The sequence below is a fragment of the Scyliorhinus torazame genome, chromosome 19 (genome assembly GCF_047496885.1).
Source record: "Scyliorhinus torazame isolate Kashiwa2021f chromosome 19, sScyTor2.1, whole genome shotgun sequence".
Taxonomy (NCBI): Eukaryota; Metazoa; Chordata; class Chondrichthyes; order Carcharhiniformes; family Scyliorhinidae; genus Scyliorhinus; species Scyliorhinus torazame.
The window spans coordinates 95844525-95870641 of record NC_092725.1 but is presented as its reverse complement, the minus strand read 5'-3'; the positions used below and the strand labels follow the sequence as shown (position 1 = coordinate 95870641).

General features: G+C 46.1%; 1 protein-coding gene across 1 annotated transcript in view; it reads left to right on the top strand.

The window, feature by feature from the left end:
• Positions 1-26117, top strand: part of pkp2 (plakophilin 2) — a 70572-nt gene that overhangs the window by 21242 nt on the left and 23213 nt on the right. The window contains exons 4-6 of the mRNA XM_072484853.1: positions 3316-3454; positions 4166-4373; positions 10854-11025. Coding sequence (XP_072340954.1) covers positions 3316-3454; positions 4166-4373; positions 10854-11025 — 519 coding nt within the window. The remainder of the gene's footprint in view (positions 1-3315; positions 3455-4165; positions 4374-10853; positions 11026-26117) is intronic.

Here is a 26117-nt window from a genome sequence, read left to right as displayed (position 1 = left end):
CGGCCCATCGAGTCGATACTGACCCTCTGAAAGAGCAGCCTACCTCAGCCACTCCCCCACTGTATGCCCTGGACACTAAGCGAAATTTAGCATGGCCAATCCACCTAACCTGCACATCACGGTAAAATGTTTGTCTGGGAATTAGTACCAAGGATTCTGATTGAAGATGTGGATGTATTTAATTGAATTGTACAGTCCAATAAGTGGCCAGGAAATGAGAAGAGTGCCTTTTCCGACAGGACTACTCAACACACTCGTACTGTGCCCTTCCCAAACCTTGTCATTGAAAGCATTGGTTCACTTTAAAACCCGCATTTCTCAGCAAGGGTCACGTGCGGAGTGGGCAAATCCTACTCAGTGATCAAAAAATGGTTCTAAAATTAGTGCTGTGTCAACTTTCAAGGCATAACCAAGTAAAGTCAGAGTTATCAAGTAGCAAGTACTGAATTGCCAAGAGGAATTGCCCCTCCTTTTAAAGTGCTCTGTTCCATAATTGATTTGCACTTGGCTTATTATCGGGTGTTTCCCATACATTGGAACAGGAAATGGCCATTCAGCCCCTCTTCAGCCTGTTACATTACTCAAAAAGACCATGGCTGATCTATATATCCTATCCATCCGTCTTGGCTCCACATCATTTTGAACCCTTATCTAACAGAAATCTATTGAGCTCAGGTTTAACATTATTAATTGATCCAGCATTTACTGCCTCTTGTGGGAGACAGTTCCACATTTGTGTGAAATGTTTCCCAACTTCTCTCCTGAATAGCCCAGCTCTGAATTTCATGTGATTCCCCATTGCCTTGAACCCCAATGCCAGAGGAAGACTTGTCTCTATTGACCCTATTCATCCCTTTCAAAAATCCAAAAAACCTCAATCATACCACTCTTTAACCTTCTATACTCCTGGCAAAGAAGCCTAATTTATTTAATCACTCATAATCTAATCCTTTTCACCTGGTAACAATCTAGTGAAGTTATATTACATTCCTTCCATTTATCCACTCAAATGTTACGTGCTCTGCAAAGTCCTTTAGTATAGCCTAACCGGGGCTTTGTAAGCAGCCATAACTATCATTCTAGGAATGTGTTTAATTTTGGGAAAATATTCTCAGCTCTCCCCCTTCTGAAGGGCAATCAGTGATGAGCAATAGATGTAGTGGCCTTGCCAGCAAAGCCCAAGCTACACAAATGAATTGTTAAAAAGATACAAAGAGTGTTTCCAGCAGTTGAGGGGTGAGGAACGAGGCCAAGCAATAAAGATTTAACACAGAGAGCTACTGAGAGATTCACTTCCAGAGTTTTTGGACAGGTGAAAGTAGGAAAAGAAGCAATGGATGGATCTGGAAACAAGGAGGGTAATTGTGACCAAATCTCTTTGCTCGATGGAGGGGAAACATTGATACTGTCTGTTTGGGCCTTGTGTTCAAATACGTCCATGATCACATCCCTGGGTGGCCAGACATTTGGTTTTGTACCAGACAGTCTTGTTTTTGCCAATCTGCTACCCGATAGTTTTACATCCAGCATTTTGATCCAAAGGCCACTTCCCTCGGTAAAACACCCCGAGGCCTGTGCTTGTTTCTTTCTCCATCTGCAGCAGCCTCTTTGCAACTGGGATGCAAATTCCAGGTTTGTTTTGACAACTTTTCCCAGCCTCTCGACCCCAACCCCCAACCCCACCTTGGCTGCTGTCTGCCCAATAGCACGGACTCCTCAAATGGGGTGACATCACCGCACCCGTGAAACGTCACCCTCGTGGTGCCTTCCAGCTCTGGCCTAACTCCCTAAATATCCCAATCTGTGCTACCCACTGAGCCCTATCATCCACGGGACAAGATGACTGAGTGATTATGGCGATGGCATTCACATTGCATGTGCACAATTGAATACCATAATTGTCGATGATTATTGGAGAGAAATGAATGCAATCTGATGCAATGGGGTGGGAGGAGGTTTGTGTGGGGCATAAACACCAGCACCAAGCCAGTTGGGCCGAATAACCAGTTTGTGCTGTAAATAACATGTGACGTTATATAACCCTGCAAATGACTGCACTCCTCCAACTTTGGATGTTTGTGCATCCCAATTTCCATCGCTCCACCATCGGTGGCCGTGTCTTCAGCTGCTTAGACCCTCAGCTCTGGAATCCCCATCCTGATCCTCTCCAATTCGCTTCCTATAAGACACCCCTTAAAAATCTTCAGTTGCGCCTATATCTCCTTCTGTGGCTTGGTGTAATTCTCTTGTTTATGCTCCTGTGGGATAGCTTTATTACATTGAATGTTTTTATTGTTGTGAGTGTGTTTTAACATCTGGATGTTTCGATATAATCCCAGTATGGAGAGGTGATACAAAAGAGCGCAGGTTCTAAAGTAGTTGTCCCTTAAAGTCCTGCACTCTCTCGGACAGGATCTCCATTCATTGAGGCGTGAATGATGTTCTGAGGGATATGGGTGTGCTCAAGCAAGGCATACAGAATGTTAGCACACCATGCGCCAAGCACTTAGGAAGGCAATTGGGGTACAAGAATAAGGAATCCTTGCTCTAATTGCACAGGACTATGATGAAACCACACCTGGAGTACTCTGCATTTTGGATTCCATATTGAAGGAAGGATATACTTGCATTGGAGATGGTACAGCAAAGATTTGTCCCTGACTTAACAGGGTTGTCTCTTGATGAGAGACTGAGTATTGGGCCCAGAGAAGTATGGAAGAATGAGAGGTCATCTTATTGAACCATACAAGATTCTGAAGGTACTTGACAGGGTGGACCGAGGGATTGTTTCTGCTGTTCGGGGAATCTAAAACACCAGTGCACAGTCTCAGGATAAGGTATTGCTCATTTAGGACTGAGATGAGGGGAAATTACTTCACTCAAAGTGTTGTGAATCTTTGCAATTCTCTATCCCAGAAAGTGGTGGTGCCCCATCATTGAACATATCTAAGGCTGGGATCAACAGATGTTTGATCGCTCAGGAAATTAAAAGGATATGGGGAGCGGGCAGGAAAATGGAGTTGGAGCCCCAAGGTCAGCCATGTTTGTATTGAATGGCGGTCAGGCTCGAGGGTCGTATGCTTTACTCCTATTTTGGGTATTATGATTGCAATGTCAGCCTTTATATTTAAGCAACCACTTAATCAATGAGGGAGCATGGTGTCAGTCTAGGATCATTGAAATGTAATATTGTGGAGTTTTACGATGTTGGAGTCACTACTGTTACTGGTAGTTGAATTTTTCCAGTCTAACATTTTGCCTTCATTGGGTTTTGATGCTGCCTCAGTTCTAATATAAATGTGTATTTTTTATTAGTGCGAGTGGGGATGATGATGGTGAGTGGACAATGGAAACTGCAGTTTCTGCCCTGACTCATGATAACATTGATTATATATTGTACGGGGCGAACTTCATCCAACATGAGTGCTACCAAAGCCCTGAGGCAAAGAAAGAGGTAACTTGGATTTCTCTTTGCTTAAAGGCACGAATTTGATGGTGTTCGAATGGGCTGAACTGATGTAAAGTTCCCCTATTTCTGATTGTCATCAATCCCTTCCTCTTCACATACCTATAGAAGTTATTATGTTCCCTGCAAGATTACTCTCGTACTCTATTTTCCCCTCCTTAGCCAAGGAGGGTTTCTCCTCCTATGCTGAATTCTAAACTGCTCCCAATCCTCAGTTCTGCTTTTTTTTGGCCAATTTGTATGCTTCTTCTTTGGATCTAATCCTAGCTCTATTATTCGGCCAATTTTGTTACTGTTGTTACTGTCCCTATTATTTCATGAGCTATCACCTTTCTCACAAGTCTGTTATACAGCACTGTATTGAATGCATTCTAAAAGCCCTTGTACACGGCATCAACAGCATTACCCTCAACAGCATTACTCTTTCTGTTTTCTCTTCAAAAAACTCCAGCAAATTAGCTGAACACGATTTCCCCTTTAGAAACCACGCTGGCTCTTCCAAATCAACCTACACTTTTCCGTGAGACTGCTAATTCTATCTCGAATAATTGTTTCTGGTAAGTGTAAGTTGTTGTTGTGCATCGCTCGTAATATTACATGATGTGAATCACTTGCAGCACGGACGTACTCACACAACGAGGAGTCCACCAATGTACGTGATGAGCTGCTGAATGTTTGAAAAATGCAATTTTCCTGCAGCTTTACAATTTGGATGGGATTGGGAAACTTATCACCCTACTGAGCAATGAGGATCTCGACGTTCAAAGGGCAGCGTGTGGGGCCATCCGCAATGGGGTGTTTGAAGAGAACGATAGCAAGGTAGAAGTTCAGGAACACAACGGACTTCAGAAACTGGTCCAGTTACTGGGGCAAACCAAGGACATTGAGACAAAGAAGCAAATCACTGGTGAGTTCATTGCAAAGATAGTTTCATAATATTGAACGTTGCCCAAATTTAAAGGGCTCAATATCTATCCAGCATTGGATATATTCGTAGAATCGTACTCACAGGAAAAGGACCATTATCCCTGTGCCGGCTCTTTTGAAAGGGCTATCCAATTATTCCCACTCACTGGCTCTCCCCACACAGCCCTGGCAAATCTTTCCATCAAATATTTATCTAATTAAATCCCTTTTGAAAGTTACTGTTGAATCTGCTTCCACCAGCCTTCCAGACAGTATGTTTCAGATTAGAACAACTTGCTGCGTAATTTTGTCGGTAGACTCATCCCCCGCCTTCTGGTTTATTCAGCCAATTATAGATTTCTTTCCATGGGGTATATTCTCTGACTGTCGAACCGCATAGTCTAAATTTTCCTCTGTATTTTTACTGTGGCAATTAACATTTACAAATAACCAAATGAATCATTTCTGGTGACGATATTATTTATTTACACAGGAACAGTGCTGGTCAGGAAATGGTCCCCATACTGGGGCTGAGTGTTTGTCTTTCAAGTGGGCTTTCCCACCCATGGTGAACAGAAGGTGTAGTTGGGTGTAGAATAGCAACAATTTATATTTTTATGTCACCCCTACACAGTAAAACATAGCACAGGGGTATTATTTAACACAATGGATGAAAACAAATACTAGGATATGTAACCAAACGTTTTGACAAATAGGTAGATTTTAAGGAGCGTTTTCACTAAGGAGAGAGGAAGGTAAAAATGTTGAGGGAGGAAATTCCCGAGCTTCCCAGGCAACTGGAGGTCCGGCAGTCAGCGGTGGAGAGATTAAAATCGGGGAGGTGTATGAAGCCTCAGAGAAGGCAGAGATCTCCGAGAGTTGCGGTGCTGGAGGAGATTACAGAAATAGGGAGGGATAAAGAGGGATTTGAATACAAGATAAGAGTTTTTAAATTGAGGTAACGGAAGCCATTGCAGATTGCCGAGTACTGGGCGTGTGGGTGAATGGGACATGGTGCTGGTTAGGACATAGCAGCATGTTAGCACAGTTGCTTCACAGCTCCAGGGTCACAAGTTCGATTCCCACTTGGGTCAATATCTGTGCAGAGTCTGCACGTTCTCCGGAGTCTGTGTGGATTTCCTCCGGGTGCTCCGGTTTCCTCCCACAGTCCAAAGATGTGCAGTTTATGTGGATTGGCCATGATAAATTGCCCTTAGTTTCCCCCAAAAAAAGGTTAGGTGGGGTTACGGGGATAGGGTGGAGGTGTGGGGTTAGGGTGGAGGTATGGGCTTAGGTCGGGTGCTCTTCCCAAGGGATGGTACAGTTTCGATGGGCCGAATGGCCTCCTTCTTCATTGTAAACTTTATGATTCTATGGGCGTGATTCTCCCAAAGGGAGACAAAATCCCGACGCCGGAGTGAAAACCGGAATGTTTCACTCCGGCGTCAGAGCCCACTCCCAGCCCCTTATTCTCCCGCCCCGGGGGGCTAGGAGCGGGGTCGCATATTTTACGCACGCTGGGCCTTGACGCCGCGTAAATGACGCGGCTGGCGTCGCGTAAATGAAGTCACCCGCGCGTGCGTGGTTGCCGTCCTCCCCGAGGCCGCCCCGCAAGAAGATGGTGGATGGATCTTGCGGGGCGGCGGAGGAAAGGAGGTCCTCCTTTAGAGAGGTCGGCCCGCCAATCGGTGGGCCCCGATCATGGGCCAGACCCCATCAGAGGCCCCCCCCCCCCCCCCGGTGAAGGAACCACCCCCCCCCCCACAGGCCGCCCCCCCCAGCGTACCCGCACAGTTCCCACCGGCAGTGGCCAGCTATGGCCGGCGCCGGCGGGAACCTATCGCGTCGGAGCGGCCGCTCGGCCCATCCGGGCTGGAGAATATCGGGGGTACTGGAGAATCGCCGTTGTGAGTGTCTCGGGCGGTTCTCCGGCTGGCGCGGCGCAGAACTTTACGGGGCCCTTCTCGCCGGTTGGGAGAATGGCGGGATGGCGTCGGACCAGCGTCGCGCGATATAACGGGGCGGCCGGCGATTCTCGGAGAATCGCGCCCTATGAGTCTATGATAGGTAGAAAAGATTTGAGTTTGCTGCAAGAGAAATAAAGCCAGACTAGGCGGAGACATGAGCGAGAGAGAAAGGAAAATGAAATGATAATTGGAATTGCTGACTTGCATTGCTGGCACTGGTTTGGAAATAAGAACAGCCTGTAGAAATTTATCATTGCAAATGTTTCACTAGAAAACTCAGTTTCTCTTCACTGCACTCTCCTCTTAACCCTGTGGGCACGATTCAGCAAACTCAAGTTAAAGTCCACTGAACAGCACGTTTGGCAGGGCGTTTCTCTGTCGCTGCAGTGCCAAGAAACATCCCACTATCTAACTGCACTTTTCTGCTCTTTTTGACTGCGGGCAATTTCTCCCCGCCAAGGAGGCACCTCTGGAAAGGCTCCTCGCAGATTGAGTCCCATTTTGGAAGGCAGCCATGATCTTTCCTCTTCCCTTTAAGGCCCCACTCTTTTGACCTCTGTGAACCCCCCCTTATGTCCGATCTACCTGTCAAGGCATCCTCAGGCTCGACCCCTGACAATCCCAACCTGGCAGCTGGGCACACTGGCACTGCCAACGTCACATCCTGGCAGTGCTCTGGCATCCTGCAGTCCCACACATGCCCAATCAGATCACTACTTTCTAAGTGACCATTTATCATCTTTATAATAGATTCTAGTATTTTCCCCACTACTGATGTCAGGCTAGCAGCTCTGCAGTTCCCCGTTTTCTCTCTCTCTAATCTTAAATAGTGGGGTTTGGTATATTTCCTATCTCCAGGCACTATTCCTGAATTCCCTGTTAACTTTATTATGACTCCTCGATTTGGAATCCCCAACAAGCAGAAGCATCTTTGCTACATCTACCCTATTGAACCACTTATAACGTAAAACATCTCTATCAGGTCACACCTCTTGCTTCTCTTTTCTACTGAAAGGCCTAAACTGCTTAATCTCTCTTTGTAACACAAGCCCTTGATCCCTGAAAATCAATGAAGTGAACCTTCTTTGAACCGCCTCTGATGCATTTATGTCCTTCCTCAAGTAAGGGGACCAAAACTGTTCACATTACTCTAGTTGCGTTCTCACCAATACCCTATACAGTAGCAACAGCAATTCCCTACTTTTATACTCGATTCCATTAGCAACGGATGCCAAAATTAAATTTTCCTTCCTCATTACTTGCTGCACCTGCATACTAACTTTCTGCGAGTTGTGAGCTGTCCATGCCTAGCTGCTTAAATAGTATTTCTATTCCCTTAATCACATTTGTGAAGCTGCAATTCTGGTGAGGAGTTTGCCTCAGTTAAGGGGTATATGGCGATCTCTGTAGGTGTATTCACACAAGGGGTTAATGGGTAGATAGCAGCATCACATGATCACCAGAGGGCTGGACCAACAAGGGTATAATGGGCAGCCACACGGGGTCTCTGTCTCTCTCTCGGGTGTGCTGTGAACAGGAAAACATCAGAATCACATAGATAGTTAGTGGAGTTACATTTAGTTACAATTGTTAAATCTTGTTATCCAATTCCTAGTTCCCATGTTAAGGTAAAGAACTCACGCATTAATAGTTATAGTTACTCAATAAACCTTTGTTGTTACTGGACGAGTTCGAGTCTTCTTCAACAAGATTCAGAGGACCTCACCATCAGCCAAGGATTGAGTAACATGTGTTATCGACCACGCAGGTAACACTACATGGTAATACGGAGTGGGGTGGCCTTAACAACGAAAATAGAAACTAGCTAGCTTAGGTACGACAGACAAGAGAAAACAAAAAAAAGAAAAAAAAACTCAGATAAGATATTCGGCCAAGGAAGGCATCACTACACTCGGATCTCTCGGGCACAAACCGGTAAGATTGAATCACTTCCAGAACACCTAATAACCTCTGGTAATCTCCAGTATAATTGGAAGATTTTCCTGCAACAATTTAATTTGTTTCTGGAAATTAAGGACATGACCGCTGCGCCAGATAAAAAAAAGCATATCTCTTAGCTGCGGCAGGGAAACCGGCCATGGAGATATATAACTCATTTACCTACGCCGAAGGGGAGGACAAGAATAAGTGGGACACAATTATAAAAAGATTCGAGACCAACTGCAAATCGGAGGTGAATGAAACATTTGAACGCTTCAAGTTCACCAGGCGTATACAAAGACCAGGAGAATCGTTCAGCAGCTTTCTCACTGACTTAAAGCTGCTGGCCCAATCCTGTAATTATGAGACCCTCCATGACTCCCTCACCAGAGACCAGATTGTCAGTGGCATCTCTGATGAGGGACTCAGAAAACCTCTCCTTAAGCACAAAAATCTTGAACTTGAAATGGCTACACAACTATGTTCTGCTCATGAAATCACTGAAGCACAATATCAATAGTTTACTTACCGGTACCAAGGCCTCCACCATGAGGTTGGAGCAGTCAAAATGGTGGCCCAGGCTTCTTGAAGGCACTCCTCCGTCGGCAATCCCGCGCTTGCGAATCTGCAAGTGGCCCACACACATGCGCAGTTCGTACGGAGACTGGAATCGACTGAGAACGCTACTGCGCATGCGCGAACGTACCAGGACGGCGTCATGACGTGGCATAACTGCGGACACGCCCACTTAAAAGGGCAATGTCCAGCTTATGGCAAACAGTGCCTAAGGTGTGGAAAGTAAACCACTATGCCTTCAAATGTTGAGCTGTGCTACAGATGACTTCCACGGGACAACAACTAAGACCCTGCGATGTTCGGAAAGTGGCATCTATGGACCGCCAACCAATATTCAGTGATTACCTGTCCGAAAACGATGACCTTGTCTATGATGACTCCTACCGTGTGGCCACGTTCACTGTCGCGGAGGAACCTTACATCACCACGCCTCATCCAAAATGTCCGAAAGTGAACAAAAAGTGGTTTAAAGTCTCAAAACAAAAAATTATTTTCCCCAGCGACAGAATGAAGCTCGAGCCTCCACTTACAGTTAAAGATCACTGCCGCAGCACCCTGAAACATACCGTTTGCAACACCCAAAGAGAAGAGCACAATGACAAATCCATAGCAAAAGATTTGTTCATTGACGATGATTACTCAGGGGATGAGTGCCTCATTGGACAAATAGAGCACCATGACACATCCTTGACAAGAAGCGATGATTTGCTCGCTGACGAATGCCACTCAGCCATGGATCAGTTCTCCGGATCTGATGGTCATTGCAGCAGCAACATGGGTGCCAAGTCCCATACATGTCACATGGTGGGAGAATCCAGTACCATGATGACATGGCAGCTCGTTGACAAAATGGATGACAACCACATGTCATATATCCTAGCAGAAGGCGACGCCACGCAGAGAGCACAGATTGACTCCACTGAGGGAGTGATACCGGCCTCCATAGCGACCTCGTTGACAGGCTCCAGAATGGCCACAAGCGATGACTCCGGAGCGACAGCCGTGACGAGGAAGGTCTAACTGCCTGGTATGAGCAGCCAGCAGCAGACATTAAATGTCTACCCACTGTTGATCAAAGCAGTGAACAAAACCACAACAACAACAACAGATCTCGTGATTTTGTGTCTGCGCCGCAGCAATCACCCAACCCAGCTTGGAAAAAATATGACATACGGGGTCAACACTGCAAGCATAAAAGAAAGTCCGCGACTAACGTCAACTTACTTCGACCATTCCGAAGACTCATGATGTCCTCACGGACACACATCAACACTGACAGTCACAACGACATGGCGACATCAACACTGCCACCTCAACGACAGGCGAAAGGATCAACCCACCTGATCAAACTCATACTCACAATGTTTTTTATTAGAATTGGACTTTTTAAACGGTGATTGACTTTGTACAGTCATTAATACCAGCCCATTCTGTACACAGCGTTACTTATTTTATCTGTCCCCAGTTGACTTCATTCATTATGTTTGTTTAGCTTTCGTTACACCACACAGAAAACCTGTCGCACATTAAAAAGGGGGAGATGTGGTGATCTCTGTAGGTGCATGCACACAATGGGTAGATAGCAGCACCACATGATCACTAGAGGGCTGGACCAACAGGGGTATAAAGTGCAGCCACACGGGGTCTCTCATTCTCTCTCTCGGGTGTGCTGTGAACAGGGAAACATCAGAATCACATAGATAGTGGAGTTACATCTAGTTACAATTGTTAAATCTTGTTATCCAATTCCTAGTTCCCATGTTAAGGTAAAGAACTCATGCATTAATAGTTATAGTTACTCAATAAACCTTTGTTGTTACTGGATGAGTTTGAGTCTTCTTCAACAAGATTCAGAGGACATCACCACCAGCCAAGGATTGAGTAACACGTGTTATCAACCACGCAGGTAACACTACAGAGTAAATGTAGATTTCCTTTCAGATTGATAACTAGCTTAAAATGACTGATGCGTTCCATCTTGTTTCCCAACACTTCAGGTTTACTGTGGAACTTGTCTTCAAATGAACATCTGAAGGCTGAACTGATCAAAAGAGCTCTAAAACCATTAACAGCATCAATTATCATTCCATTCTCGGGCTGGCCAGATGGGGATGTCAAGAACTTTGATGTAGACCCCAACATCTTCTACAACACCACTGGCTGCATGAGGTGAGCTGACTTTTAACCCCAGACAGAGTCTGCAAAGTTGCAGAAAACAAAATCAACGCAGTTATAACAGTGGCTCAGTGGTCAACACATTTGTCTCTAAATTCATAAGGGTCGTGAGCATGAGTCCCATTCAATAGATTTGAGCTCAAAATGTAAGCCTTAGCTTCAAGGGACACTACTGAGAGACTGCTGCACTGTCAGAGGGTCAGCACTGAGGGAGTACTGCACTGTCAGAGGGTCAGTACTGAGGGAATGCTGCACTGTCAGAGGGTCAGTACTGAGGGAATGCTGCACTGTCAGAGGGTCAGTACTGAGGGAGTGCTGCACTGTCAGAGGGTCAGTACTGAGGTAGTACTGCAGCATCAGAGGGTCAGTACTCAGGGAGTACGGCACTGTCCGAGGTCAGCACTGAGGGAGTACTGCACTGTCCGAGGTCAGCACTGAGGGAGTACTGCACTGTCGGTGAGTCAGTACTGAGGGGGTGCAATGCTGTTGCAGGGTCAGTACCGAGGGACTGCTGCACTTTGGAGGGTAAGCACTAAGGGAGCACTGCATTGTCAGAGGATCAGTACTGAGGGAGCACTGCACTGTTGAAGGCTATATTGAGGGAGTGCTGCTCTGTCGGGGTGTCAATACTGAGAGAGTGCTGCACTATCTGTTTGAGGGTCTGTGCTGAGGGTATACTGCACTGTCAGACATGCTCTGTGGGATTCTCCGTTGGCGTCATCCTTCTCCGTTCTCCGGCAGCACACCCACGGGTTTCCCGACATTGGCTGGCTGCTGTAAGGGAGGACCTTGCTGTCAGAGCGCGGGGGAGGTGGGGGGGGGGGGGGGGGAGGCGGAGGGGGGGCCGCCGTGCCGGAAAACATGGCTGGCGGGAAGGAAAATCCCACCGGCTGTCTTTGCAGTGAGATGTTAAATTGAGGTTTGCATCTGCCCTCTCGAGAGAAAGTAAAATTTCAATGGCCACAAGATTGAAACTGGGGTGTTCGCCCCGGTGTCCTGGGCAGGATTTATCCCTCAATCAATATCTAAAAACAGATAATTATCACGTCACTGCCTGTCGTCGGATCTTTATAAATGTAAATCGGCTGCTGTGTTTTCAACATTACAACAATGACTGCATTTTTAAAAATGTATTGGTTGTAGAGAACTTTGGCCTCCTGAGTCTGTGAAAGATACTGTAGATACTGTATTGTTTCTGTTCGGTCAGACAGTGCAATTTATCCCCCTTGCAACAGAGAGTACAATGCAAACTTCTAAACCTTGTCAATAATTTAACAAGGCGACTCCATTGACGTATTGTTTCCATGACAACTTTCAACTGAGATCTTCTGATTACATTTTGCACACTACAGCCTATTAAAATAAACGGTTTAGGTTCCACACAGGCAAAGCTGTGAATAAAACCAAACCTTTAATGTGGGAATGTCCGCAGCCCATCTCAAAGACATCACCAAGACAGTTTCAAGCACCAAATATTGAAGGGTAGTGCCAACCAACCAAAAGGCATTTCCTACTAGTTAAGCTCTGTATTCACCGTGTCTCTGTGATATCTAATGCTGAGAAGTATATATAGGGGAGGCAGTGGCGTAGTGGTATTGTCACTGGAGCTAGGATAATGGTTTGGGGACATGGGTTCAAATCCCGCCAGGGCAGATAGTGGAAATTGAATTCAATAAAAATCTGGAATTAAAGGTCTAATGACGATCATGAAACCATTGTCGATTGTCGCAAAAAACCCACCTGGTTCACTAATGTCCTTTAGGGAAGGAAATCTGTCATCCTTACCTGGTCTGGCCTACGTGTAACTGCAAACCCACAGCAATTCAGGGATGGGCAATAAATGCTGGCCCAGCCGGCGACGCCCACATCCCATGAACGAATATATAAACATATGTGGGAACTTTGTGAATGATTGCAAGGTAGATGCAGATGAAGAGGGAAATTCGTGAAAAAGACTAGAAAGACCCACATTTGTATAACACCTTTCACAACCACTGGATGTCCGAAGTGCTTTATAGGTAATGATGTTTTTGTTGTGTTATGTACTTTGGGATAACACAGGCTGCAACTCGATGCAGCTTTGACCAAAAGATACTCCAGATTTTGAAGTAAATTCAATGTGATTTATTGAACCATTAGCACAGTTCTCTATGAGTTTGACTCTCCTGCTAATCTTGCTCTAGTAACTCAGTCTAACTAACCAGTCTGCTCTAAGCCACGTGGTGGGTGTGATGCTTCTGATCTGCCCATGTCCTACTCTCTAAGTGTCGCCTGTGGAAAGAGACAGAGCATGTGTGCCCTGTCCTTATATATGGGTTGTGTAATGCCCCCTTGTGGTAGTGTCACCTCTGGGTGTCTTGACTGCCCATTGGTCATTCCTATTCTATGTGTTCATTAGCTGTATGTCTGCATGTCATGACGTCTCTGGTGCTTCCTGTAGTGTTTACTTAGTTGTAGTGTATTTACATTAACCCCTTGTGTATTTAGAGTGATGCATATCACCACATCCCCCTTTTTTTGTGTTACATATTTTCTGTACTGTGTTAAAGAAACATTGAACAAAAACAGGTAAATAAGTGATGACATGTACAAGTTATGATGACTGTGATGACTATACAAGATCAAAGAATAGTTATGATGACATTGAGGACAAAACAATACCAAATAATAGTTATGAGTCCAAAGTTCATGAATTTACACGGTTGAGTGGCTTCATTGTGCTGTTATGGAAGTGTCGATGTTGATGTTGTCATTCCCTTGTGAACGCCATCAGTGTCCTGGTGTTTGCGTAACCAAGAAGTCATCAGGAGGTGTTCAAATGGTCAAATCACTTCATTGTCTGAGGCGGTCTCTTTTCTTTTGATGCTTGTGGTAGCAATTCTTGGTGACATCTTTCCTGAAAGCTGGTTTGCTTGTCCTTAGTGTAGCAAACGTGAATTGGTAAGATGCATTGACCTGCCATGGTATGTTTGCACTCTCACCATTGTTCTGAGCTGAGCAGTAACATTGTCCTTCGTGGGCAGAGTTGTACCATGTCGTACCAGTTATTGTTTTATTGTTGTTGTCATTGTTGTTATTGATGTGCTTGTTGTGTTGCCTCTGGTACGCTTCTTGTTGTCGTCTTTGTTGTTGTGTTTGTAGGTTTTGGTGTGTTTGTTGCACTCAGTGACCACACCGAGTGGAGAATTTGAGTCCTTCACAAAGTTACTTGTGTCAGTGTCCTTTGTGGCATCTGTTGTTTCATTGAGCGTGCCGTCTCTGATTCCTCGGTGCTCCCCGTCTGGAGTCATGGTTCACTTGAATCATCTTTGGCTTGTCGATGTTCCCCGTCTGGAGCCCTTTCTGGTTCACCTAAATCACCTTTGGTTTCTTGATGCTCCCCGTCTGGAGTCATTTCAGGTTCTTATGGAGAGGCTCGAGTAGATGAGGTTTGAATTAACGTGGTGTCACTGGAGTCACTAGTAGCCTCACTTTGATTGTCGAGTGCCTCTCTACATACTAGCTGAGATCTGTCAGTCTCGCTGAGATGTCACACATCTTGTATGGGAATTGTGAAGCCCTGACCTTATATATGGGTTGTGTAATGCCCCCATGTGGTAGTGTGTAATGCCCCCTTGTGGTAGTGTCACCTCTGGGTGTCTTGACTGCCCATTGGTCGTGTCCTATTCTATGTGTTCATTAGCTGTATGTCCGCATGTCATGACGTCTCTGGTGCTCCCTCTAGTGTTTACTTAGTTGTAGTGTATTTACATTAACCCCTTGTGTATTTACAGTGATGCATATCACCACAGTTTTAATGTAATATAGCAAATGCAAAAGCCAATTTGTGCACAGCAAGCTCCCACATGAAGAGCTATCATGATCAGATAATCTGGGTTTGTGATGTTGATTGAGGGATAAACATTTGTCAGGGCATCAGGGATTAACCCCCCTGATCTTCTTTGAAACAGTGCCATGGCACCTCGTCGTCCACCTAACAGGACATTGGTTTAACATCACAGCTGAAAGGTAGCATCTGTAACTATACAGGGTTCCCTCAGTACTATACTAGCTTTTTTGTACTCAAGTCTCTGTCTTGGCACCTTGAACCAATGACATTCTAACTCAAACGGAAGAGAACTACCAACTGAGCCGGGGCTGAAACACAACTTAAAACAAACCCAGATCAGATAAATAAACAGTCCCGTAGCCAGAGAATCCAGATTTCAGATAAATACCAAAAGAACCAGAGGGAGATGAGAAGTTTTCTCACAGCGAGTTGTTGTGATCTGGAAGGCGTTGCCCAGAAGGGTGATGGAAGCAGATTCAATGGAAACTTCTGAAAAGGAATTGGATAGGCAGGTGGTGCAGACAGGATAAGACATTAATTGCAGAGCTTCAGAGTTCCCTGTTTGGGAATTATCACTGGAGCAATAGATGCATTTTCTTCTGGCAAAGTTTGCCACCGGAGGAATGGGCCACTAAATAATGCAAGATATGGTATAGATGCCAAATTTCAAAAATTCCAGCCCAAATGTTGCTTAAAACATCGCTTCTGAGTGAGTTATCATAATATGGGGCAGGGTTCTCTAATCCCGCGGCGGAGTGTCCACGCCGTTGTAAACACCGCCGCGTTTTACGACGGCGTGAACGGTCGACCCGACGTCTAATTCTGGCCCGCAAAAGGAGCCAGCACGGCACTGGAGCAGTTGACGCCCCTCCAGCTGCTGATCCCGGCGCGAACTGGGCACCGCAGGATCCGCGCATGTGCCGACTGGCGCCGTGCCAACCACGCCGGTGCCAATGGTGCCGATTCTCCGCTGCGGAGAATCGGGTGCTGGCGTCGGGTCAAGTGGCGCGATTCGCGCCAGTCGAGGGGATTTTCCGGCCCGGTTCCGGGCTGAGAGAATCCTGCCCCTGGAATTCACTGCCTGAAATGTAGATTCAGTCACATTTTTCGGAAGGGAATTGGATCAATACCAAGAAAGGAAACATTTGCTGGGCAAAGGGGAAGGTTCAGGATGGGGGTGAGACTAATTGAATAGCTAATAGCCAGAACAGGCACAATGGGCCGAATGGCCTCTTGTTGTGCTGTATCATTCTGTGATTCTGTGTAGAGAAAGCTTTTCAAATTTCTACGCAGCCGTACAACTGCCACTGTAAATTGGCTGTACAACTTTTTAATCCTTTGATTGTAATGGCCAGGCAATCCACTATACCATTGAGAATCTGCTTAGCGATAGGATGCTGTATATTTAACTGGTATCTAACTGTTCAGGCCAATATCCTTCACTTGAAAATCTTAGGGTTCCAGTTGCGATCTTTGGTTCTCCATTGCGGTGAATCATTGAAGCAATTGGGTAGTCAAGCACACACATGCTTGGTCCTTCCACAGCTCTCAGTAATAACCAACGACCACAATTCTTTGGGACCCATGCCTTGGTGTAAAGAAGTGCATTCAGACATCATTTCCGAAAGCTCTAATTTTAAACATGTGTTCTTGTTCTGGATTCCCCCATGAGAGGAAATGGTTTTGTTCTATCTAGCCAACCAATCACTTAATCATTTTAAACACCCTCAAATTAGATCACCCTTAATCTTCTATTCTTAACATGTCTTAACAATTTAGTCCTGGTATTATTCTGGTGAATCCCTGCACTGCGCCCCCTCCTAGGGCACCCGTGAATTGTGAGAGGATTTGAGTACAGGAATAAGATGCGTTGCTGCAATTATATAGAGCCTCGGTGAGACTGCACCTGGAGTTTTGTGTCCAGCTTTTGTCTCCTTACCCAAGGAAGGTTATACTTGGCATAGAGGGAGTGCAACCAAGGTTCTCAAGACTGATTCCTGGGATGTCTGGAGTGTCCTATGAGGAAGGTGACTGCACCAGTATCCTCTAGAGTTTAGAAGAATAAAAGATTACCTCATTAAAACATTAAAAATTTTTAACAACGGGATTGGCGAATGAAGAGAGATTGAATTGGTTAGGATTATATTCGCTAGAGTTCAGAGGGTGAGAGGGAATCTCATCGAAACTTATAAGATTTTAACAGCACTGGACAGGGTAGTTGCAGGAAGGATGTTCCCGATGGTGGGTGTGTCCAGAACCAGGGGTCATAGTCTAAGGATACGGGAAAAAACCTTTTAGAACTGAGAGGAGGAGGAATTTCTTCAACAGAGAGCGATAAGCATGTGGGATCCATGACCACGTGAACCAGTTGAGACCAAAACATTATAGTCGGAATTCTCCAGCCATTTGTTGGCGGCGCGATTCTCTGGTTCCATTGGCGGTGCACCCCCTGCGGATTTCCCAATGGTGTGGGGTGGCTTCAATGGGAAATTCCATTAACAGCGGTGGGAACAGAGAATCCCGCTGCCAGCGAACAGAGCGCCACCTCCCACTGCCAAGAAACACACGACTGGGTGGATCGAGAATCCTGCCCTGTATGTTTACAAGAAGCAGTTAGATATTGCTCTTGGGGCGAAGGGGATCAAAGGATTTCCGGGGAAGGCGGGATTAGGCTATTGAGTTGGATGGTCAGTCAGGTGAGGAGGAATTAGCCGGACCCCCACGCTCGGTTGTGACAAGGTTGATTTAAAAGGACTCCCTCTCCCCCATAGATACCTCTCTCGGTCCTAATGTATTTACTTATTTTAGAAGGAGCCAATTTAACCAGGCTCATTGGTAATACAAATGGGATTTGTATACAGTACAGGCAAACACTTCTCATCTATTCAGGCGGCGAGGGCGATGAATATCTGGCCACAATGGAATTAAGCAAGCAGAAAATAACAGATTTTCATTTTCAGAAACAGACCACACCCGTGGGAGAGGCTCTCTTGTAGCAGCAGCTCCGATGACTTGCTACTGTGCCAAGTTTTATCACATGGCTTGACACAAAGTAGTGGGTGCGTGAATACGGAGAAGACAAGGTGTAGCCACCTCAGATGGCCACCTGCAAAGGACCATGAGAATTATGGCCAACCCAGGACTCAGACAGACTCAGAGCTTGTGTGTGTATTTGCAACTCAGATAGCTCTACCCGATCAAAACCCCTGCTCGTTTGCATTCTAATGGCCCATTTCCCCAGAACAAAAGAACTGTACTCAGGTTACAGATACAGACTAATCAGCGTCACTCCCGTTACTCAGGGAGCGCAAAAAGCCAAGGTCAATGACCGCGAAAGACACGCCCAACCATCAAGGCACCCGCCCCTTTTATTGGCCAAAATTGAAGGCAGTGATCGAAGCCTGTCAAATTATTGGGTCCAAGTTAAGGACCGCCCCTAAGAGGGCGAAATCCCAGAGAAATAAGAAGAGACACAGCCATGTGTTCGGTCTCTCTTGGATCCGGCCTATGCCAACCCAAGTGCAGCATAACGACCAGACAGACAAGTTCAAGACCAACGATCGCTACCAGATGGATGAGCCAGTTAAGTATAGGTTATTGTAGTTGTTAGGTGTAGTTTAACTTGTAGTGTTTTGTGTTGCATGTCGAAGTAATCCTTGTGTGTAAATAAACTTTCTTTGAACTTGAACTGACTAACTGGTTGTGTGGGCCTTTGGTCGATATCTGGTAAAGCCTTGTGGTGGTATCATACCTAAAGAGCATCATCATTAATTGGCAACATTACTGGCAATTCCGGTGCCGATTGGCAACATTCTTGGTGACGCTGGTGGGATAGTATTCCGATTAAATTGGAAACAAAGGAGCTGACTATTTGCCTTGTTGGACACATCTGTTATTTACTTAAAGGGACAGGCACATATTTGATCGCTGCATAGTGGCAGAGTGGTTAGCACTGCTGCCTCACGGCGCCAGGGGCCTAGATTCAATTCCAGCCTTGGGTCACTGTCTACGTGGAGTTTGCCTGTTCCCCCTTTGTCTGCGTGGGTTTCCTCTGGGCGCTCCAGTTTCCTCCCATAGTTCAAAGATGGCAGGTTAGGTGGCTTGGTCACGTTAAATTGCCCCTTAGTGTCCAGGGATGTGGAGGTTAACTTACGAGGATAGGGAGGATGGATGGGGGAGTGGACTTAGGTAGGGGCTCTTTCAGAGGGCCGGTGCAGACATGATTGGCCCAATGGCCTCCTTCTGTACTGTAGGGATTCTATGATTCTATTCTATGAAACATTTGGAAGTTTGAATTTGGCTGGAAATGATTCAAATAATGAAAATTTGAAAATGCTGGAAATACTCGGCAGTTCTGGCAGTGTCTATGGAGAGAGAAACAGAGTTAACGTTTCAGGTCAATAATCTTTTTAATCAGAATTGGAATAAACATAGCGATGTGACAGGCTTCAATCAAGAACAGAGGCAGAGAAACATGGGGACGGGCGGGGGGATGGGGTTAGTGGAAAGAACAAGAGGGAAGGTCTGTGAGTGGTGGAAGAGAGAAGATTTTAAAAGATGAAAGTCAAAGAGGAGGTAATAATGGAGCAAGTAAAGAAATAAAAGATGGATCTAGATGTAGAGCTTTACCGTGTTGCCATTAGAAGCACCCGTTGGCTGAGAGGACCAAGCCTTTGACAGTGCAGCACACCCTCAGTACATCACTGTGAAAACTAGCCTAGAATTTGTTCTCAAACAGACGGGTTTTCCTAAACTCTGCAGCTCCAACTCTAAGCCACTCCAGCTCTCTATATCTTTTTTTTCCAATTAAGGGGAAATTTAGTGTGGCCAATCCATCTATCCTGCACATCCTTTGGACTGTGGGGGTGAGACTCACGCAGACACGGGTAGAAAGTACAAACTCCACATGGACAGTGACCCGGGGCTGGGATCGAATCCGGGTCCCCGGCACCATGAGGCAACAGTGCTAACCACTGCGTCATCATGACGCCTCTCTCTAGATCTTTTAAAAAAATAGATTTTTATTCTCCTTTTTCACATTTTCTCCCAAATTTACACCCACAATAAACAATAATCAGTAACGAATGCAATGTCAATCCCCATATCAATAACAACGATCCCATCCTCCCACCAAACTCCAAACATTAGCCCACATGTTAACATAAACAAATGACAAAAAGGATTCAGGAATCACCCATAGTCACCATTAACACACACAGTCCCCCTCCCCCCAACATCCCAGGCAACCCCCTAATGTTCGATGTCATCCAATTCTCGAAAATGCATAATGAATAATGCCCATGAATTGTAGATCCCCTCAGTTCAAATTTGACCTTTTCAAGCGTCAAGAATTCCAGCAGGTCCCCCCGCCATGCCAGGGCACAGGGTGGAGAGGTTGATCTCCACCCTAACAGGATTCGCTTTTGGGCGATCAAGGCGGCGAAAGCTACAACATCTGCCTCCACCCCCGTTTCCAACCCAGGCTGGTCCGATACCCTGAATATGGCATCCCGAGGGCCTGGGTCCAGTTTCATGTGCACCACTTTAGAGATTACCCTAAAAACCTCCTTCCAGTAATCCTCCAGCTTCGGACAGGACCAAAACATATGAACGTGGTTTGCGCAACATCACAGACATCTTCTACCCCCTCAAAGAGCCGGCTCATCCTCGCACTTGTAAGGTGTGCTCTATACACCACCTTCAGCTGTATCAGCCCCAACCTCGCACACGAGGTGGAGGCGTTCACCCTCCGGAGCACCTCACACCAGAACCCCTCCCAACTCTTCCTCCCACTTTGCCGATCACTTCCAGCGGCGCATTCTCCTCCGCCAAAATAGCCCCATAAGCTGCCGATACTACCCCTTTCTCCAGTCCCCCTGTCGTCAGCACCTCCTCCAGCAATGTGGAAGCCGGCTCTACTGGGAAGCTCTGTATCTCCTTTCTGGCAAAGTCTCGAACTTGCATGTATCTAAATATGTCCCCCTGCTCTCTCCAGATCTTTAAGACTTTTTCAAAAGATACCTCTTTAACCAAGATTTTGGCCATCTATCCTAATATTTTCTTCTGTGACTTGTGTTACAATCCCTGTAGAGACTGATAACTTTTAAAAGAGATGAATTTCCCCAAAAGCCAATGAAAATAACCAAAGGGCAAGAGTTCACTTTTGAAGACTTTTACTGTAACAAACTAAAAGCAACATTGATCGAATGTTTGTTAACAGGCAGTTGATGCAAGAAACTAAAGAAAAAGTGAAGTTTTGCAAAAACTAACCAACGCAACCAAAATTGCCTTATGAAATGCTTTTATTCTACGCCACACTTCAGATAGCTAGCATTAAATGAATTGTATAAAAGTCACTTCCAGCTCCCGAGCAAAGGTTCACCTTTCTATGCCACGCTGTGTCGAAACTTTCAGTTTCTTTCGACAATTGTTTCACTCCGTCTAGGATTTCTGGATGCTGATTCTCATCAGCAAGTCACATCTTGGCAACTCTCCTTCCTTAGATCGTCAAGAGCCATGTCTGTTCTGTTCCATTACCTTTGGACAAAACTGAAACCGTAAAAGCATCCTGATTCAGCTCTGGTACAAACAGTTTCCATGTATTACTACAGCAGCAGCTTTTCCCTGAGTGTCAGCAACAGTTTCTCCTCTGTCCTGAGAGATATTGTGAACAGTGCTGAAACCGTCACTCGACACATCAACAGATTTCTTTTTGAGTTTCTGCCCCCATGAAATCTGAGATCATATAGGTACTTCTCCAAGCTGAGGTGTTTGCCAGGAATGCACCATGCTCCTTTTCAGAATTATCTGCTTTACATTAAGTCAAAGGGACATTTTAAAACATTAAAATGAAAGCAAAATACTGCAGAACCTGGAAATTTGAACTAAAAACTGAAAATGCTGGAAAACTCATTAGGTCTGTCAGGATTTGTGGAGGGAGAGACAGAATTAATGGCCGCAATTTAACGAGAACAAAACCAGAGTCCCATTTTGTGCCAAGAAAGACCCCTCTGTTGAATGGGACTCAGTTATATTTTTCGGGCCTTGGCCAGGAATGACAGTTGTATTTCCTGCACTGGTTAGCGGAGCTCCCCAGTTTTTAAATGGCACCAAATCTCCCGACCCCCTGATGTGACGCCAGACACCTCCCTCCTCCCCAGTGCCTATTGGGGGTCTTCAAGAGCCCCACACCCGACCTCACATGGGCAGGGCACCCCCAGGCCCGATCCCTAGCACAGGCAAAATGCCATCGTGGCACCTTGACACTGCCAACATGGCACCTTGGTAGTGCCCCCCCAGGCCAGCAGTGCCACCTGGTTGGCACTGCCAGGGTGATCAGGTGGCACTGCCAGGGTGCCAGTCCCTCCATGCTTGGGTGGTACCAGTAGTGCTAGGGTGCCAACCTGCCCAGGGCCAACCACCTGGGGGCCTCCAATTGCCTGGGAGACCCCCCCCCCCTCCCCACAAGTGCCATTCCGCCTGGTCACCCTTTATGGAGACCAGTTCTAAACAGCACCTGGCTGGGATCTCCTCGACAAGGCCACTTGATCCCGGGGCTGATTAGTTCTGGCATAGGCATGGTTAAATGAACAGTTAAGGTCACTTAACTGTGCAAGTCTGGATCCCGCCCATTGTGAGGATCCAGATTGTGACGTCTCGCGAGATCTCGTTAGATTTAACAGGGTGTAAAGTCTGTTAGGAATCCTGGAAGAGGCCTCTCACGAGATTTACCGACCGCACCTCCCCCGATTCCAGCGGGACGTAGCTGGTAAATCACACCTAATGTTTCTAGTCCGTGAGACTCTGGATTAATCATATGGACTCAAAACATTGGGTTGGCTTATTCATTGGGTTGGATTATTCATTGTGGATACTAAGTGCTCCCGCTGGAGTAATATTGATGTTGGTCTCCGCTGGCACCAGCACCCCCGCCCAGAGCGATTTATTCACATTTTCCATGCAGTTTTTGCATGGAAGTGAGCTCACAGGATTCTGTCAGAATCCCATTATCGGGCTTTCAGGTAGGGGTGTTTGATAGGCGGTCTGATGGGGCGGTCTCTGTAGGGGGGCTGGTCTCTGATGGGGGTCTCTAGTCGGCAGGTCTGAGGGAGTTCTCTGTGGGGGGTTGCCTTTGATGGGGGCCTGATCGGGTGAGTGGGGGGGATCTGATAGGGGGCTGAGAGGAAGTAGTGGGGAGGTTGGGGTCTTTGATGGGGAGAGCAGGGTGGGGGCAATGGGCATGGGGATTTGCGATGTGGGGGAGATGGGGGTTATATTATTCTCTAAGTCTGAATAAAGATTGTAGACTTCCAGTTAACACAAATACTTTATTCAGTAGGTTCGTTCTGTTTCCAGAGCTTAACTAGATGTAATACATCAAGAGGTATGACCAGTGAAGCCAAGGTAAGCTGCCTATGCTGAGCTGTCTCTGTCGCTGCTGCTCACTAGCCCTGTGCTTCTGAAAGAGGCAGATCGTACCTTGGGCTCGCCCCTTTATACCCATCTCTCTGATGCCCTCTAGTGATGCTGTGGCTGTTACATCTGTCTGCAGTCCCTGGTGTATGTGCAGATGTATGTGCAGATGCACTGATCACTACAGGGGTCTTCTATTGGACTTTGGGGGGGGCACCTTCGTTACGCAGTGACCCCCCTTAAACCACCGCGGAGTCCACCGTATCAAGGCCGCACTTGAAAATACCTGCACCAATCCATGTCTGAGTGAATCCCGACTTGAAAGCCCCGGAGCTTCATGTGGGCTTGGAAAACTGGGCTGCCAGCCCGTTAATCTTACCACCGGCATGGGCGTCTAGCTCACTGCCACCGCTGGCAGGGACCACAGCATCAGAACAGCTGGTGCCGATGTGCGAGTCTCTGTCGGATCGGGAAACCCACTGGCTGCTGTGGGCAGCGGCGAAACCAACCCATTAACTCTTTCTCTGCCACAGATCCTGCCGGGCCTGCTGAGCTTTTCCAGCATTTCCATCTATCTTTACTTTTAAAACATAATTGCCTTAACAGCATTGTTCAGCATTGGGACAGTTGGTGTCAAGATTTTGTTTGAGATTTTTTTCTGTGAAGCACCTGGAGGGATTTTTACCAAGTCATAGGTGTGCCACAAAAACAAGATGATGTTGTATTTCTTTATCTAGCAACTCAGATTAGACCTGTATTAACCATAACATTGTCTTTCATGTCATCGTCCCAGAATTCACTGGAGGTAGGGTAAATAAGGTAGATAAACTATTTCCACTGATTAGAAATTCTAAAACTAAGGGGCATAGTCTAAAGATTAGGGCTAGACCGTTCCGGAGAAATGTTAGGAAGAACTTACTTAAAGTGTGGTCGAGGTTTGGAACTTCCTCCCACAAACAGCAGTTGAAGCTAGAACAGTTGTTAATTTATCATCTGATATAGATAGTTTTTTTGTTAAGCAAAGATATTAAGGGATATGGGCCAAAGGCATTAGGCCACAGATCAGCCATCATCTCATTAAATGGTGTGACAGACTCAAGGGGCTGAATGGCCTACTCCTGTTCCTATGTCCTTGTGTTCCTAGGACTGAAAACAGGGCGGAGAGGGTAACCTAGCACCTGATACCTTGGTGAATAATGGAACCAACATTCTATCTCCTTACGGACTGAGAAAGAAACAGGACTGAGCGAGTAGGAAAATGAGGAGAATTAGAGTCAAATCAGTTCCAGAAAGAGAAATAAAAAGAGAGAAATAAATGTTGGATTAAGAGAGAGAAAAGAGAGCGAGAAATGAAGAATAAGAAAATAACGATAAACTAGGAAGTCTCGAAGAATAGTTTACAAGCTGCAGGATTGAGGCTTCGAAGTTTCAATTGTTCCTTTTCTGGGCCAGAGAGGTTGAGTGGTATTGAAGCATAGAGATTACCTCAATAAAAGGGCCCTTACACTGTTAAATACCATCCTTGACTTTCTGCAGTGGCATAAATGGGTAATTAATGTGTAAATGCGGGTATTTCATTTTTTGTTTTATAAATTTAGAGTACCCAATTAGTTTTTTCCAATTAAGGGGCAATTTAGCGTGGCCAATCCACCTACCTTGCACATCTTTGGGTTGTGGGGGCGAAACCCACACAAACACGGGGAGAATGTGCAAGCTCCACACGGACAGTGACCCAGAGCCAGGATCAAACCTGGGACCTCGGTGCCGTGAGACTGCAGTGCTACCATTGCGCCACCGTGCTGCCCTAATGTGGGTATTTCATGACCGGATAGGTTGAGGCCAAGCTGCTATTTATGTAAGGCTACCAACAGAATGGCACAAAATCATCCAGCAAATTGTGATGATTCACAGGGAACCTCTTCCTCACCACATCATTGGGCAATTTACCCCCGAGTAATGTTGAATGCCTACAAATTCATCTCAATTTTCCCCGTAAGGTTGGGGCCGATGTGTTGGTTCAAAATTCTTTTGTTTGCTTGTTTAAGCATGGCTTTTAAAGGAGTTAGAATATCACCCAGAGGAATCCCACTCAAACACATGATGACATGCCTTGGTGAGAATGCACAGCGCTGGGTGAACCCAAAAAGACCTCTGATAATCGCTGACACCGCAGTACTGCCACTACCAGTTTCCTTCATGCGTCACTCAGCTCCAGTTTAAGTTTGGGCTCATTGCTTTCCAGTTACTCACCCTTCCAGTCAACAAGTTCCGACATGGCTTGTGGCTCGGTGAGCAATCAGTGACCGATTTAGTAAAATTCAAATGCTTAGCTAAACGCTGGAGACAAGATTGTGGGTGGAGTGCAAATTATGGGGAATTAATTGTCAGTGCGAGATCATTTGGAAAGTCAGTAGCGTGGCTCATTGCTTCACAGCTTCAGAACACAGCTCTGGGAGAACAGCTTCCATTACCTTTAGGTTGGGTGGAAAGTCAGGAGCAACTGGAATCATCCTCGTTAGGGCAGAGAAGGATAAAGGAAGATTATATAGGAGCATTCAAAATCATTTATGGTTTTGATTAATGAGAAGCTCTTTCTCATGGCAGGAGTAAGCAGAAGACACAGGTTTAAGATAAATGCATAAGAACCAAAGAGGGCAGCTGAGAATTACTCATTGCAGAGAGCTGTTGCTGTTCTGACCTGGAGCGCACTGCCTGAAAAGGCAAATGAAACAGATTCAGTGGACGGGATTCTCTGGTCCGCAAGCCGCGCTTTTCTGGTTGGCCCGCCCCCACCGGCAACGGGATTCTCTGTTCCCGCAGCCGGCCAGTGGTTGTTTCCCATTGT